At 46.8% G+C, this 17,819-nt stretch overlaps 1 protein-coding gene across 1 annotated transcript in view; it reads left to right on the top strand.

Annotated features, from left to right (window-relative positions):
* Positions 1–1,288: 1,288 nt before the first annotated feature.
* Positions 1,289–17,819, top strand: part of LOC135535190 (glypican-5-like) — a 70,124-nt gene continuing 53,593 nt past the window's right edge. Inside the window, exon 1 of the mRNA XM_064961894.1 lies at positions 1,289–1,635. Coding sequence (XP_064817966.1) covers positions 1,488–1,635 — 148 coding nt within the window. The 5' untranslated portion in view covers positions 1,289–1,487. The remainder of the gene's footprint in view (positions 1,636–17,819) is intronic.

Genomic DNA, 17,819 nt, shown 5'->3' with positions numbered 1-17,819 from the left:
TGTTGATAAAAAAAAACTAAGGTTCCCTTCGCCCAGTGGATGTCTTTGGAGTTGAGCATCACTGCCTCTTAGCGGGAATCACCTGGGGGTAATTTACAGAATCACCTGGGGGTAAATTACGGAATCACCTGGGGGTAAATTACGGAATCACCTGGGGGTAATTTACAGAATCACCTGGGGGTAAATTACGGAATCACCTGGGGGTAATTTTACAGAATCACCTGGGGGTAATTTACAGAATCACCTGGGGGTAAATTACGGAATCACCTGGGGGTAAATTACAGAATCACCTGGGGGTAAATTTACAGAATCACCTGGGGGTAATTTACAGAATCACCTGGATGTAATTTTACAGAATCACCTGGGGGTAATTTACGGAATCACCTGGGGGTAATGTTACAGAATCACCTGGAGGTAATTTTACAGAATCACCTGGGGGTAATGTTACAGAATCACCTGGAGGTAATTTTACAGAATCACCTGGGGGTAAATTTACAGAATCACCTGGGGGTAATTTTACAGAATCACCTGGAGGTAATTTTACAGAATCACCTGGAGGTAATTTTACAGAATCACCTGGGGGTAATTTACAGAATCACCTGGGGGTAAATTTACAGAATCACCTGGGGGTAAATTTACAGAATCACCTGGAGGTAATTTTACAGAATCACCTGGGGTTAATTTTACAGAATCACCTGGGGGTAATTTTACAGAATCACCTGGGGGTAAATTTACAGAATCACCTGGGGGTAATTTTACAGAATCACCTGGGGGTAATTTACAGAATCACCTGGGGGTAATTTTACAGAATCACCTGGGGTAAATTTACAGAATCACCTGGGGGTAAATTTACAGAATCACCTGGGGGTAATTTTACAGAATCACCTGGGGGTAAATTTACAGAATCACCTGGGGGTGAATTTACAGAATCACCTGTGCGTAATTCGGACACCATAAAGCTTATACCTATGGCCAAAAAGGCGTTGTCGGCCGATGGAACTCGATAGAAACGGGCTCATCCGTAACTTTGTACCAAACGGTTTGCTGTGTTGTAACGTATAGCTGTCGTAGACTATAATACAAATTGTTTTGGAGATGTTTTAGGCTGCCGCTCCGAGGTTTGTCCACGAGATGGCGCTGCACCCCACTGTTGGTTGTATAGTTCTCCAGTGGTTCTGTCTCCTCAGGTATGGTTCCGCCCATTCCTCTCATTCCCTTGACGGCTCCAGTCACGCCAAGTTGCTCAACACGCTGCGGTTGAGTTCTTCAACAGTCCCATGACTCAACGACTCCTGTTGTAACTTCATTCAGGATTTGATTGTTTTTAGAACGTTTAAAGGCAATTTTTCCATCATTGAAAAGTACCGTCGCAGATCCAAGAACCTTGAAAATGTGGATGTTGTGATCGAAGGAATGGCGGTCTGTTAGGAATGTTCATAACTAATATTAGATAGGGGTTTTTGAGTAACATCAACCTGGATTTGAAAATGGGACTACAAAAGATGCTGTGTTTGTTTGTTGCTGCTTGTGTTGGCCTGATTTCGGGAAGTCTAACGAGCTGTGATGAAGTGCGCAAAGTTTTTCAGCTGCGGCAGATTGGACCAGTGAAATCCCTACCCGAGAGACCGAGAGAAGGTAGGCCTACGGTAGTTGTATACATTATAAATGGATCAGTATATCTGCACGTTTCTTCACCATTTCTATATCAGGGTTACCAAAGTAATTCAATCATACATGACGCATTGTTGAACCATGGCCAACTGCCTTAGCCTGAATTCTGTAGATGTATGGCACACTGCCGTAGCCTGAATTCTGTAGATGTATGGCCAACTGCCGTAGCCTGAATTCTGTAGATGTATGGCCAACTGCCTTAGCCTGAATTCTGTAGATGTATGGCACACTGCCGTAGCCTGAATTCTGTAGATGTATGGCCAACTGCCGTAGCCTGAATTCTGTAGATGTATGGCCAACTGCCTTAGCCTGAATTCTGTAGATGTATGGCACACTGCTGTAGCCTGTATTCTGTAGATCTATGGCACACTGCCGTAGCCTGTATTCTGTAGATCTATGGCACACTGCCGTAGCCTGTATTCTGTAGATATTCTGTAGATCTATGGCATACTGCCATAACCAATATACCACGGCTAAGGGCTGTGTCCAGACACCTCTGGGGTATATAACCAATAGACCACGGCTAAGGGCTGTGTCCAGACACCTCTGGGGTATATAACCAATAGACCACGGCTAAGGGCTGTGTCCAGACACCTCTGGGGTATATAACCAATATACCACGGCTAAGGGCTGTGTCCAGACACCTCTGGGGTATATAACCAATATACCACGGCTAAGGCCTGTGTCCAGACACCTCTGGGGTATATAACCAATATACCACGGCTAAGGCCTGTGTCCAGACACCTCTGGGGTATATAACCAATATACCACGGCTAAGGGCTGTGTCCAGACACCTCTGGGGTATATAACCAATAGACCACGGCTAAGGGCTGTGTCCAGACACCTCTGGGGTATATAACCAATAGACCACGGCTAAGGGCTGTGTCCAGACACCTCTGGGGTATATAACCAATATACCACGGCTAAGGGCTGTGTCCAGACACCTCTGGGGTATATAACCAATATACCACGGCTAAGGGCTGTGTCCAGACACCTCTGGGGTATATAACCAATATACCACGGCTAAGGGCTGTGTCCAGACACCTCTGGGGTATATAACCAATATACCACGGCTAAGGGCACCTCACAATTGTTAGACGACTGTACCTAACCATAAACACCAATGCCTTTCTTAATCAATACACAGAAGTATACATTTTTAAACCTGCATATTTAGCTAAAAGAAATCCAGGTTAGCAGGCAATATTAACCAGGTGAAATTGTCACTTCTCTTGCGTTCATTGCAGGCAGAGTCTTGGTATATGTAGCAGTTTGGGCCGCCTGGCTTGTTGCGAACTAATTTGTGTAACAGCAATATTTAGACTTAGGGACCCGTCAGATAAAATACGGAACGGTTTCGTATTTCACTGAAAGAATAAACGTCTTGTTTTCGTGATAGTTTCCAGATTCAACCATATTAATGACCAAAAGCTCGCATCTGTGTGTTATGTTATAATTAAGTCTATGATTTGATAGAGCAGTTTGACTGAGCGATGGTAGGCACCAGCAGGCTCGTAAGCATTAATTCAAACAGCACTTTCCTGCGTTTTGCCAGCAGCTCTTTGTTGTGTGTCAAGCATTGCACTGTTTATGACTTCAAGCCTATTAACTCCCGAGATTAGGCTGGTGTAACCGATGTGAAATGGTTAGCGGGGTGCACGCTAATAGCATTTCAAACGTCACTCGTTCTGAGACTTGGAGTGGTTGTTCCCCTTGCTCTGCATGGGTAATGCTGCTTAGAGGGTGGCTGTTGTCGATGTGTTTCTAGTTCGAGCCCAGGGAGGAGCGAGGAGAGTGACGGAAGCTATACTGTTACACTGGCAATGCTAAAGTGCCTATAAGAATATCCAATAGTCAACAGAACAGTATATGAAATAAAAATGGTATAGAGAAATAGTCCTATAATAACTACAACCTAAAACTTCTTAACTGGGAATATTGAAGTCTCATGTTAAAAGGAACCACCAGCTTTCATATGTTCTCATGTTCTGAGCAAGGAACTGAAACGTTCGCTTTCTTACATGGCACATATTGCACTTTTACTTTCTTCTCCAACACTTTTTGCATTATTTAAACCAAATGGAGCATGTTCCATTATTTATTTGAGGCTAAATGGATTTTGATGTATTATATTAAGTTAAAATAAGTGTTCATTCAGTATTGTTGTAATTGTCATTATTACAAATAAAATTTTAAAAAATCGGCCAATTAATCGGTATCGACTTTTTTTGGTCCTCCAATAATGGGTATCGGCGTTGAAAATCATAATCGGTCGACCTCTCGTCTGAATGTGTCCCATTTAATGACCTCTCGTCTAAATGAGTCCCATTTAATGACCTCTCGTCTAAATGAGTCCCATTTAATGACCTCTCGTCTAAATGAGTCCCATTTAATGACGTCCGGTCTAAATGAGTCCCATTTAATGACGTCCGGTCTAAATGAGTCCCGTTTAATGACGTCCGGTCTAAATGAGTCCCGTTTAATGACGTCCGGTCTAAATGAGTCCCGTTTAATGACGTCCGGTCTAAATGAGTCCCGTTTAATGACGTCCGGTCTAAATGAGTCCCGTTTAATGACGTCCCGTCTAAATGAGTCCCGTTTAATGGCGTCCGGTCTAAATGAGTCCCGTTTAATGACGTCCGGTCTAAATGAGTCCCGTTTAATGACGTCGGTCTAAATGAGTCCGTTTAATGACGTCCGGTCTAAATGAGTCCCGTTTAATGACGTCCCGTCTAAATGAGTCCCGTTTAATGACGTCCCGTCTAAATGAGTCCCGTTTAATGACGTCCCGTCTAAATGAGTCCCGTTTAATGACGTCCCGTCTAAATGAGTCCCGTTTAATGACGTCCCGTCTAAATGAGTCCCGTTTAATGACGTCCGGTCTAAATGAGTCCCGTTTAATGAGTCCCGTCGGTCTAAATGAGTCCCGTTTAATGACGTCCGGTCTAAATGAGTCCGTTTAATGACGTCCGGTCTAAATGAGTCCCGTTTAATAGCGTCCGGTCTAAATGAGTCCCGTTTAATGACGTCGGTCTAAATGAGTCCGTTTAATGACGTCCGGTCTAAATGAGTCCGTTTAATGGCGTCCGGTCTAAATGAGTCCCGTTTAATGACGTCGGTCTAAATGAGTTAATGGCGTTTTAATAATGACGTCCGGTCTAAATGAGTCCCGTTTTAATGACGTCCGGTCTAAATGAGTCCCGTTTTAATGACGTCCGGTCTAAATGAGTCCCGTTTAATGACGTCCGGTCTAAATGAGTCCCGTTTAATGACGTCCCGTCTAATGACCTCTCGTCTAAATGTGTCCCAGGACCAGCTTGCTTAGGGGACTCTTCTCCAGGTTCATCTCTCTGTAGGTAAGGGCTTTGCGGTGGAATGTGTGGGCATCGCTTCCTTTTTAGGTGGTTTTAGAATTGAATGTCTCGTTTCTGGATTTTGTTGACTTGTAGCTTTAGTCCTAATTCTGCTCTGCATGCAGAGTCTCAATTTGGTGTTTGTCCCATTTTGTGAATTTGTTGTTGGTGGGTGGACCCCAGACCTCAACCATCGCAGGTAATGGGTTCGATAACTGATTGAAGTGTGTTTAGCCAGATCCTATTTGAGTCTGTTCCTTTTGATGGCATAGAAGGCCCTTCTTGCCTTGTCTCTCAGATAGTTCACAGCTTTGTGGAAGTTACCTGTGGCTCTGATGTTTAGGCCAAAGTAGGTGTCATTCTTTGTGTGGGCAACGATGTCTATCTTGAGTTTGTATTTGTTGTCTTGGCAACTGGACTTTTCTTAACATTATTTTTGGTCTTATTGAAATTTACTGTCAGGGCCCAGGTCTGTCAGGGCCCAGGTTTCAGGGCCCAGGTCTGCCAGAATCTGTGCAGAAGATCTAGGTGCTGCTGTAGGCCCTCCTTGGTTGGTGACAGAAGCACCAGATCATCAGCAAACAGTAGACATTTGACTTCAGATTCTAGTAGGGTGAGGCCGGGTGCTGCAGACTGTTCTAGTGCCCTCGCCAATTCATTGATATATTTGTTGAAGAGGGTGGGGCTTAAGATGCATCCCTGTCTTATCCCATGGCCCTGTGGGAAGAAATTAGTGTTTAAAAAAAACAAAAAACAATATTAACTGCACACTTGTTTGTGAAAATTGATTTTATAATGTCACATGCGTTCCCCCAACACCGCTTTCCATCAACTTGGTTTATCCATACATCTCTGTTTTGGATAGGTAGCTCTTCGTGTTGTTTATTGTCTTCCAATTTTGGTTCTATGGGTTCTTCAATTACATTGAGCTGATTTCTAATGTGCTGCTCCTCCATTTTCCGTAATGTTTTTCTGTATTGTTTTAGTGATTCACCATAGTGAAGGCGTAGACTCAGATTTTCTCAGTTTTCTTGGGTTTTCTGCCCAGAATTTACATTTGATATGTTAGCTGATAAGTAAAATATATTGTTTAGGCTTCCTACTGCGAAGTTTAAACCTTCACTATTGCAGGAATACATTTTGTCTAGGAAGTTGTCTAGGGGGGATTGGATTTGTTGTTGCCTAATTGTCTTTTGGCAGGTTTCCACACTACTTTCCTTCCATCTATAGCATTTCTTAATGTTACTCAGTTCCTTTGGCTTTGATGCCTCATGATTGAGTATTGCTCTGTTCAAGTAGACTGTGATTTTGCTGTGGTCTGATAGGGGTGTCAGTGGGCTGACTGTGAACGCTCTGAGAGACTCTGGGTTGAGGTCAGTGATAAAGTAGTCTACAGTACTACTGTCAAGAGATGAGCTATAGGTGTACCTACCATAGGAGTCCCCTCGAAGACTACCATTGACTATGTACATACCCAGTGTGCGACAGAGCTGCAGGAGTTGTGACCCATTTTTGTTTGTTGTCGTAGTTATGCCTAGGGGGGCATATGTGGGAGGGAATGCTGTCACCTCCAGGTAAGTGTTTGTCCCCCTGTGTGCTGAGGGTGTAAGGTTCTTGTCCGGTTCTGGCATTTAGGTCTCCACAGACTAGTACATGTTCCTGGGCCTGGAAATGATTGATTTCCCCTCCAGGATGGAGAAGCTGTCTTCATTAAAGTATGTGGATTCTGGTGGGGGGATATAGGTAGCACACAGGAGGACATTTTACTCTTTTCAGATCATTTCCTTTTGAATTTCTAGCCAGATGTAAAATGTTACTGTTTTGATTAATTTAATAGAGTGGGTTAGGTCTGCTCTACACCAAATTAGCATACCCCCTGAGTCTCTTCCCTGTTTCACACCTGGTAGTGTGGTGGATGGGACTACCAGCTCTCTGTAACCTAGAGGGCAACCAGTGGGTCCATCTCCTCTATACCACCCACCTGGTAGTTTGGTGGATGGGACTACCAGCTCTCTGTAACCTAGAGGACAACCAGTGGGTCCGTCTCCTCTATACCACCCACCTGGTAGTGTGGTGCATGGGACTACCAGCTCGCTGTAACCTAGAGGGTAACCAGTGGGTCCGTCTCCTCTATACCACCCACCTGGTAGTTTGGTGGATGGGACTACCAGCTCTCTGTAACCTAGAGGACAACCAGTGGGTCCATCTCCTCTATACCACCCACCTGGTAGTTTGGTGGATGGGACTACCAGCTCTCTGTAACCTAGAGGACAACCAGTGGGTCCATCTCCTCTATACCACCCACCTGGTAGTGTGGTGGATGGGACTACCAGCTCTCTGTAACCAGTGGGTCCATCTCCTCTATACCACCCACCTGGTAGTGTGGTGGATGGGACTACCAGCTCTCTGTAACCTAGAGGACAACCAGTAGGTCCGTCTCCTCTATACCAGGTTTCTTGCAGGATGACAATGTCTGTATTACCAATTTCTTTGGTGAAGTCCAGGTTCCTGCTCTTTAGGCCAAAGGCAGAAGACCTTAGGCCTTGGATATTCTCTTTCTCTGGCTGGTCAGATCCACGACCCTCCTCACTAGCACTGTGAAAAGAGACTGGTCAGATCCACAACCCTCCTCACTAGCACTGTGAAAAGAGACTGGTCTGATCCACAACCCTCCTCACTAGCACTGTCAAAAGAGACTGGTCAGATCCACGACCCTCCTCACTAGCACTGTGAAAAGAGACTGGTCAGATCCACGACCCTCCTCACTAGCACTGTGAAAAGAGACTGGTCAGATCCACGACCCTCCTCACTAGCACTGTGAAAAGAGACTGGTCAGATCCACGACCCTCCTCACTAGCACTGCGAAAAGAGACTGGTCAGATCCACGACCCTCCTCACTATCACTGTGAAAAGAGACTGGTCAGATCCACGACCCTCCTCACTATCACTGTGAAAAGAGACTGGTCAGATCCACGACCCTCCTCACTAGCACTGTGAAAAGAGACTGGTCAGATCCACGACCCTCCTCACTAGCACTGTGAAAAGAGACTGGTCAGATCCACGACCCTCCTTACTACCACTCTGAAGAGGCTGACTGGTCAGATCCACAACCCTCCTTACTACCACTCTGAAGAGGCTGACTGGTCAGATCCACGACCCTCCTCACTAGCACTGTGAAAAGAGACTGGTCAGATCCACAACCCTCCTTACTACCACTCTGAAGAGGCTGACTGGTCAGATCCACGACCCTCCTTACTACCACTGTGAAGAGACCGACTGGTCAGATCCACAACCCTCCTCACTACCGCTGTGAAGAGACCGACTGGTCAGATCCACAACCCTCCTCACTACCACTGTGAAGAGGCTGACTGGTCAGATCCACAACCCTCCTCACTACCACTGTGAAGAGACCGACTGGTCAGATCCACAACCCTCCTCACTACCACTGTGACGAGACTCCCAGTCATGGCCAGTTCCGATACAGCCTGCATCCGAACCAGGTTGTCTGTAGTGACGCCTCTAGCACTATGATGCAGTGCCTTAGACCACTGCGCCACTCGGGAGCCCATCTGAAGTCCTAGTGGTTTGATGCTTGTTGCCAGTTCTTTCCATCTGATGTCCTAGTGGGTTGATGCTTGTTGCCAGTTCTTTCCATCTGATGTCCTGGAGGGTTGATGCCTGTTGCCAGTTCTTTCCATCCGAAGTCCTAGTGGTTTGATGCTTGTTGCCAGTTCTTTCCATCTGATGTCCTGGAGGGTTGATGCCTGTTGCCAGTTCTTTCCATCTGAAGTCCTGGAGGGTTGATGCCTGTTGCCAGTTCTTTCCATCTGATGTCCTGGAGGGTTGATGCCTGTTGCCAGTTCTTTCCATCTGAAGTCCTGGAGGGTTGATGCTTGTTGTCAGTTCTTTCCATTTGAAGTCCTGGAGGGTTGATGCTTGTTGCCAGTTCTTTCCATCTGAAGTCCTGGAGGGTTGATGCTTGCCAGTTCTTTCCATCTGATGTCCTGGAGGGCTGATGCTTGTTGCCAGTTCTTTCCATCTGAAGTCCTGGAGGGTTGATGCCTGTTGCCAGTTCTTTCCATCTGATGTCCTGGAGGGTTGATGCTTGTCGCCATTTCTTTCCATCTGATGTCCTGGAGGGTTGATGCCTGTTGCCAGTTCTTTCCATTTGAAGTCCTGGAGGGTTGATGCCTGTTGCCAGTTCTTTCCATTTGAAGTCCTGGAGGGTTGATGCTTGTTGTCAGTTCTTTCCATTTGAAGTCCTGGAGGGTTGATGCCTGTTGCCAGTTCTTTCCATCTGAAGTCCTGGAGGGTTGATGCTTGTCGCCATTTCTTTCCATCTGATGTCCTGGAGGGTTGATGCCTGTTGCCAGTTCTTTCCATCTGAAGTCCTGGAGGGTTGATGCTTGTTGTCAGTTCTTTCCATTTGAAGTCCTGGAGGGTTGATGCTTGTTGCCAGTTCTTTCCATCTGAAGTCCTGGAGGGTTGATGCTTGCCAGTTCTTTCCATCTGATGTCCTGGAGGGCTGATGCTTGTTGCCAGTTCTTTCCATCTGAAGTCCTGGAGGGTTGATGCCTGTTGCCAGTTCTTTCCATTTGAAGTCCTGGAGGGTTGATGCTTGTTGCCAGTTCTTTCCATCTGATGTCCTGGAGGGTTGATGCTTGTTGTCAGTTCTTTCCATCTGATGTCCTGGAGGGTTGATGCTTGTTGTCAGTTCTTTCCATCCGAAGTCCTGGAGGGTTGATGCCTGTTGCCAGTTCTTTCCATTTTTAGTCCTGGAGGGTTGATGCCTGTTGCCAGTTCTTTCCATCTGAAGTCCTGGAAGGTTGATGCTTGTTGTCAGTTCTTTCCATTTGAAGTCCTGGAGGTTGATGCTTGTTGCCAGTTCTTTCCATCTGGAGTCCTGGAGGGTTGATGCTTGTTGTCAGTTCTTTCCATTTGAAGTCCTGGAGGGTTGATGCTTGTCGCCAGTTCTTTCCATCTGATGTCCTGGAGGGTTGATGCCTGTTGCCAGTTCTTTCCATCCAAAGTCCTAGTGGTTTGATGCTTGTTGCCAGTTCTTTCCATCTGATGTCCTGGAGGGTTGATGCTTGTCGCCATTTCTTTCCATTTGAAGTCCTAGTGGTTTGATGCTTGTTGCCAGTTCTTTCCATCTGATGTCCTGGAGGGTTGATGCTTGTCGCCATTTCTTTCCATCTGATGTCCTGGAGGGTTGATGCCTGTTGCCAGTTCTTTCCATCTGAAGTCCTGGAGGGTTGATGCTTGTTGTCAGTTCTTTCCATTTGAAGTCCTGGAGGGTTGATGCCTGTTGCCAGTTCTTTCCATCTGAAGTCCTGGAGGGTTGATGCTTGTTGTCAGTTCTTTCCATTTGAAGTCCTGGAGGGTTGATGCTTGTTGCCAGTTCTTTCCATCTGAAGTCCTGGAGGGTTGATGCTTGCCAGTTCTTTCCATCTGATGTCCTGGAGGGCTGATGCTTGTTGCCAGTTCTTTCCATCTGAAGTCCTGGAGGGTTGATGCCTGTTGCCAGTTCTTTCCATCTGATGTCCTGGAGGGTTGATGCTTGTCGCCATTTCTTTCCATCTGATGTCCTGGAGGGTTGATGCCTGTTGCCAGTTCTTTCCATCTGAAGTCCTGGAGGGTTGATGCCTGTTGCCAGTTCTTTCCATCTGAAGTCCTGGAGGGTTGATGCTTGTTGTCAGTTCTTTCCATCTGATGTCCTGGAGGGTTGATGCTTGTTGTCAGTTCTTTCCATCTGATGTCCTGGAGGGTTGATGCTTGTTGCCAGTTCTTTCAAGTGGAGGGCTCCTCATTTCTCTCAGGCACACCTGATTTATCTGTGCCTTGTCAGTGATTCCTCTAAACCAGGGGTCTCCAACCTTTTCTATTATGAGAGTTACTTCAAAGGAATGAAAGATGTTGCGAGCAAACTTACTTTTCTAGCTTTCAAATAGGCCCATTCTTCTCCTCTCCCCTGCAAGTCTTCCCCTGGTCCTTAGTACACTACTTCCTCTAGTACACTATGTTATCAACTCTTCCCTGGTCCTTAGAGGAAGTAGTGTACTATGTTGTCAACGCTTCCCTGGTCCTTAGAGAGGAAGTAGTGCATTATGTTGTCAACTCTTCCCTGGTCCTTAGTGTCCTAGAGGAAGTAGTTTACTATGTTGTCAACTCTTCCCTGGTCCTTAGTGTACTAGAGGAAGTAGTGCACTATGTTGTCAACTCTTCCCTGGTCCTTAGTGTACTAGAGGAAGTAGGACACTATGGTCAACGCTTCCCTGGTCCTTAGTGTACTAGAGGAAGTAGTGCACTATGTTGTCAACTCTTCCCTGGTCCTTAGTGTACTAGAGGAAGTAGGACACTATGGTCAACGCTTCCCTGGTCCTTAGTGTACTAGAGGAAGTAGTGCACTATGTTGTCAACTCTTCCCTGGTCCTTAGTGCACTACTTCCTCTAGTACACTATGTTGTCAACTCTTCCCTGCTCCTTAGTGTACTAGAGGAAGTAGGACACTATGGTCAACTCTTCCCTGGTCCTTAGTGTACTAGAGGAAGTAGTTTACTATGTTGTCAACTCTTCCCTGGTCCTTAGTGTACTAGAGGAAGTAGGACACTATGTTGTCAACTCTTCCCTGGTCCTTAGTGTACTAGAGGAAGTTGGACACTGTTCCCTGGTCCTTAGTGCCCTACTTCCTCTCTATGTTGTCAACTCTTCCCTGGTCCTTAGTGTCCTAGAGGAAGTAGTGCACTATGTTGTCAACTCTTCCCCTGGTCCTTAGTATCCTAGACGAAGTAGGGCACTATGTTGTCAACTCTTCCCTGGTCCTTAGAGAGGAAGTAGGACACTGTTGTCAACTCTTCCCCTGGTCCTTAGAGAGGAAGTAGGACACTATGTTGTCAACTCTTCCCCTGGTCCTTAGTGTCCTAGAGGAAGTAGTTTACCATGTTGTCAACTCTTCCCCTGGTCCTTAGTGTCCTAGAGGAAGTAGGGAACTATGTCAACTCTTCCCTGGTCCTTAGTGCCCTACCTCCTCTCTATGTTGTCAACTCTTCCCTGGTCCTTAGTGTACTAGAGGAAGTATGACACTATGTTGTCAACTCTTCCCCTGGTCCTTAGTGTACTAGAGGAAGTTGGACACTATGTTGTCAACTCTTCCCTGGTCCTTAGTGTCCTAGAGGAAGTAGTGCACTATGTTCTCAACTCTTCCCTGGTTCTTAGTGCCCTACTTCCTCTAGTACTCTATGTTGTCAACTCTTCCCCTGGTCCTTAGAGTACTAGAGGAAGTTGGACACTATGTTGTCAACTCTTCCCCTGGTCCTTAGAGAGGAAGTAGGACACTGTTGTCAACTCTTCCCCTGGTCCTTAGAGAGGAAGTAGGACACTGTTGTCAACTCTTCCCCTGGTCCTTTGTGTCCTAGAGGAAGTAGTTTACCATGTTGTCAACTCTTCCCCTGGTCCTTAGTGTCCTAGAGGAAGTAGGGCACTATGTTGTCAACTCTTCCCCTGGTCCTTAGTGTCCTAGAGGAAGTAGGGCACTATGTTGTCAACTCTTCCCTGGTCCTTAGTGTACTAGAGGAAGTATGACACTATGTTGTCAACTCTTCCCCTGGTCCTTAGTGTACTAGAGGAAGTAGGACACTATGTTGTCAACTCTTCCCCTGGTCCTTAGAGTACTAGAGGAAGTTGGACACTATGTTGTCAACTCTTCCCTGGTCCTTAGTGCCCTACTTCCTCTCTATGTTGTCAACTCTTCCCTGGTCCTTAGTGTACTAGAGGAAGTAGTGCACTATGTTGTCAACTCTTCCCCTGGTCCTTAGTGTCCTAGAGGAAGTAGTGCACTATGTTGTCAACTCTTCCCTGGTCCTTAGTGCACTACTTCCTCTAGGACACAATGTTGTCAACTCTTCTCTGGTCCTTAGTGTACTAGAGGAAGTAGGACACTAAGTTGTCAACTCTTCTCTGGTCCTTAGTGTACTAGAGGAAGTAGGACACTAAGTTGTCAACTCTTCCCTGGTCCTTAGTGTACTAGAGGAAGTAGGGCACTATGTTGTCAACTCTTCCCTGGTCCTTAATATACTAGAGAAAGTAGGACACTATGTTGTCAACTCTTCCCCTGGTCCTTAGTGTACTAGAGGAAGTAGGACACTATGTTGTCAACTCTTCCCTGGTCCTTAGTGTACTAGAGGAAGTATGACACTATGTTGTCAACTCTTCCCTGGTCCTTAGTGTACTAGAGGAAGTAGGACACTATGTTCTCAACTCTTCCCCTGGTCCTTAGTGCCCTACTTCCTCTCTGTTAACTTTTCCCTGGTCCTTAGTGTACTAGAGGAAGTAGTGCACTATGTTCTCAACTCTTCCCTGGTCCTTAGTGCCCTACTTCCTCTAGTACTCTATGTTGTCAACTCTTCCCCTGGTCCTTAGAGTACTAGAGGAAGTTGGACACTATGTTGTCAACTCTTCCCCTGGTCCTTAGAGAGGAAGTAGGACACTGTTGTCAACTCTTCCCCTGGTCCTTAGAGAGGAAGTAGGACACTGTTGTCAACTCTTCCCCTGGTCCTTAGAGAGGAAGTAGGACACTGTTGTCAACTCTTCCCCTGGTCCTTTGTGTCCTAGAGGAAGTAGTTTACCATGTTGTCAACTCTTCCCCTGGTCCTTAGTGTCCTAGAGGAAGTAGGGCACTATGTTGTCAACTCTTCCCCTGGTCCTTAGTGTCCTAGAGGAAGTAGGGCACTATGTTGTCAACTCTTCCCTGGTCCTCAGTGTCCTAGAGGAAGTAGGACACTATGTTGTCAACTCTTCCCTGGTCCTTAGTGCACTACTTCCTCTAGGACACTAAGGACCAGGGAAGAGTTGACAACATAGTGCCCTACTTCCTCTAGGACACTATGTTGTCAACTCTTCCCTGGTCCTTAGTGTCCTAGAGGAAGTAGTGCACTATGTTTTCTGGTAAAATAATGGTTCATAAACAATTTAGGGTGGCCTTTTTAAAATCAGTAAAATTCTGTTCTGTTTCATTGTTCAACAGAGGAACAACAAAATGGGATGTTCTGAGTCAATTCTGAAATCACACAAGACAATTTGTTTTTGGTCTGGAAGAAACTAAAACATTTAGTTTTGAGTGTAATTCCCCTTTAATTGCTCATCTACTCAGCTACTTCCTCATACTTCTGCCAGGTAAAACTACTTTACAGTTAACATTCAACTGGGAAGGTTTTGGGGAAAGTATTTTTGGTTTGTCTTTTTAACCAATAGTAGCTGACCAGGGGTGGGATTATGTTGCGTTAGGTTTGTCTTTTTAACCAATAGTAGCTGACCAGGGGTGGGATTATGTTGTTAGGTTTGTCTTTTTAAACCAATAGTAGCTGACCAGGGGTGGGATTATGTTGTTAGGTTTGTCTTTTTAACCTAATAGGTGGGCTGGTAGCTCACCCTTCACCCTAACCCCTCTAACCTTAACCCTTAACCCTAACCCCCCTAATCCTTAACCCTAACCCCCCTAACCTTAACTCTAACCCTAACCCCCTAACCCTAAACCCTAAACCTTAACCCCTAACCCTAGCCTGCTGGAGATCCCTGGTGTATGGTAAAACCTTTAAGAATAGCTTGGCTAGCTGCTCATAGGTGGGCTGGTAGCTACGGGTAACTCACCTGTTGGTGACTCCTGCTCTAAACGATATTGGTGATGTGAAAAGGGATTTTTAGTCCATGGAACAGACCTCGGGGGCGAATCAGTCTTATCACCAATGAAAGGAGATGCTGTGTTTCAAAACCATTTGTAATATGAGACCCTATTGACTCGTATAGACTTGTGGAAATGGCCTGACTCATCTGGAACTCACCTTAAACTACGTATATAGATCCAAGCAGAGCCGTTCACCTTAAACTACACATGTATATAGACTATAGATCCAACCAGAGCCTTTCACCTTAAACTACACGTGTATATAGACTAGATCCAAGCAGAGCCGTTCACCTTAAACTACACGTGTATATAGACTATAGATCCAAGCAGAGCCGTTCACCTTAAACTACACGTGTATATAGACTATAGATCCAAGCAGAGCTATTCACCTTAAACTACACGTGTATATAGACTATAGATCCAAGCAGAGCCTTTCACCTTAAACTACACGTGTAAATAGACTAGATCCAAGCAGAGCCGTTCACCTTAAACTACACGTGTATATAGACTAGATCCAAGCAGAGCCTTTCAGCGCGTTGGACCGAGTCCAGTTTCTGTGGTCTCTAAGTGGAAAGATAAAATCAGGCCTCTGAGGATCATGTTGTCTTATCTAGATGAGAAGGAATGTGTTAACTGTCCATCTCCTCCTCTGAGTGACTAACCCGCTCTGACAACACCCAGTACAGGTTGTCTGATGACGACGCCCAGTACAGGTTGTCTGGTGACGACGCCCAGTACAGGTTGTCTGATGACGACAACGCCCAGTACAGGTTGTCTGATGACGACGCCCAGTACAGGTTGTCTGGTGACGACGCCCAGTACAGGTTGTCTGATGACGACGCCCAGTACAGGTTGTCTGATGACGACGCCCAGTACAGGTTGTCTGATGACGACGCCCAGTACAGGTTGTCTGATGACAACGCCCAGTACAGGTTGTCTGATGACAACGCCCAGTACAGGTTGTCTGATGACGACACCCAGTACAGGTTGTCTGATGACAACACCCAGTACAGGTTGTCTGACGACGACACCCAGTACAGGTTGTCTGATGACAACGCCCAGTACAGGTTGTCTGATGACAACGCCCAGTACAGGTTGTCTGATGACGACGCCCAGTACAGGTTGTCTGACGACAACGCCCAGTACAGGTTGTCTGATGACGACGCCCAGTACAGGTTGTCTGATGACAACACCCAGTACAGGTTGTCTGACGACGACGCCCAGTACAGGTTGTCTGATGACGACGCCCAGTACAGGTTGTCTGATGACGACGCCCAGTACAGGTTGTCTGATGACGACGCCCAGTACAGGTTGTCTGATGACGACGCCCAGTACAGGTTGTCTGATGACAACGCCCAGTACAGGTTGTCTGACGACGACGCCCAGTACAGGTTGTCTGATGACGACGCCCAGTACAGGTTGTCTGACGACGACGCCCAGTACAGGTTGTCTGATGACAACACCCAGTACAGGTTGTCTGACGACGACGCCCAGTACAGGTTGTCTGATGACAACACCCAGTACAGGTTGTCTGACGACAACGCCCAGTACAGGTTGTCTGATGACAACACCCAGTACAGGTTGTCTGACGACGACGCCCAGTACAGGTTGTCTGATGACGACACCCAGTACAGGTTGTCTGACGACGACGCCCAGTACAGGTTGTCTGATGACGACGCCCAGTACAGGTTGTCTGATGACAACGCCCAGTACAGGTTGTCTGACGACGACGCCCAGTACAGGTTGTCTGATGACGACACCCAGTACAGGTTGTCTGATGACGACGCCCAGTACAGGTTGTCTGATGACGACGCCCAGTACAGGTTGTCTGATGACAACGCCCAGTACAGGTTGTCTGATGACGACGCCCAGTACAGGTTGTCTGATGACGACGCCCAGTACAGGTTGTCTGATGACGACGCCCAGTACAGGTTGTCTGATGACAACGCCCAGTACAGGTTGTCTGATGACGACACCCAGTACAGGTTGTCTGATGACAACACCCAGTACAGGTTGTCTGACGACGACACCCAGTACAGGTTGTCTGACGACGACGCCCAGTACAGGTTGTCTGATGACGACGCCCAGTACAGGTTGTCTGATGACAACACCCAGTACAGGTTGTCTGATGACGACGCCACCCAGTACAGGTTGTCTGATGACAACGCCCAGTACAGGTTGTCTGATGACAACGCCCAGTACAGGTTGTCTGATGACGACACCCAGTACAGGTTGTCTGATGACGACACCCAGTACGGGTTGTCTGATGACGACGCCCAGTACAGGTTGTCTGATGACAACACCCAGTACAGGTTGTCTGATGACGACACCCAGTACAGGTTGTCTGATGACGACACCCAGTACAGGTTGTCTGATGACAACACCCAGTACAGGTTGTCTGATGACGACGCCGCCCAGTACAGGTTGTCTGATGACAACGCCCAGTACAGGTTGTCTGATGACAACACCCAGTACAGGTTGTCTGATGACGACACCCAGTACAGGTTGTCTGATGACGACACCCAGTACAGGTTGTCTGATGACGACACCCAGTACAGGTTGTCTGATGACGACGCCCAGTACAGGTTGTCTGATGACAACACCCAGTACAGGTTGTCTGATGACGACGCCCAGTACAGGTTGTCTGATGACGACGCCCAGTACAGGTTGTCTGACGACGACGCCCAGTACAGGTTGTCTGATGACGACGCCCAGTACAGGTTGTCTGATGACGACGCCCAGTACAGGTTGTCTGATGACGACGCCCAGTACAGGTTGTCTGATGACGACGCCCAGTACAGGTTGTCTGATGACGACGCCCAGTACAGGTTGTCTGATGACAACGCCACCCAGTACAGGTTGTCTGATGACAACACCCAGTACAGGTTGTCTGATGACAACACCCAGTACAGGTTGTCTGATGACAACACCCAGTACAGGTTGTCTGATGACAACACCCAGTACAGGTTGTCTGATGACGACGCCCAGTACAGGTTGTCTGATGACGACGCCCAGTACAGGTTGTCTGACGACAACACCCAGTACAGGTTGTCTGATGACAACGCCACCCAGTACAGGTTGTCTGATGACAACACCCAGTACAGGTTGTCTGATGA

This window comes from Oncorhynchus masou, unplaced genomic scaffold, assembly GCF_036934945.1.
Source record: "Oncorhynchus masou masou isolate Uvic2021 unplaced genomic scaffold, UVic_Omas_1.1 unplaced_scaffold_459, whole genome shotgun sequence".
Classification (NCBI taxonomy): Eukaryota; Metazoa; Chordata; class Actinopteri; order Salmoniformes; family Salmonidae; genus Oncorhynchus; species Oncorhynchus masou.
Note: the sequence above shows the minus strand (reverse complement) of the source record. Positions and strands in the feature narration are given on the sequence as shown.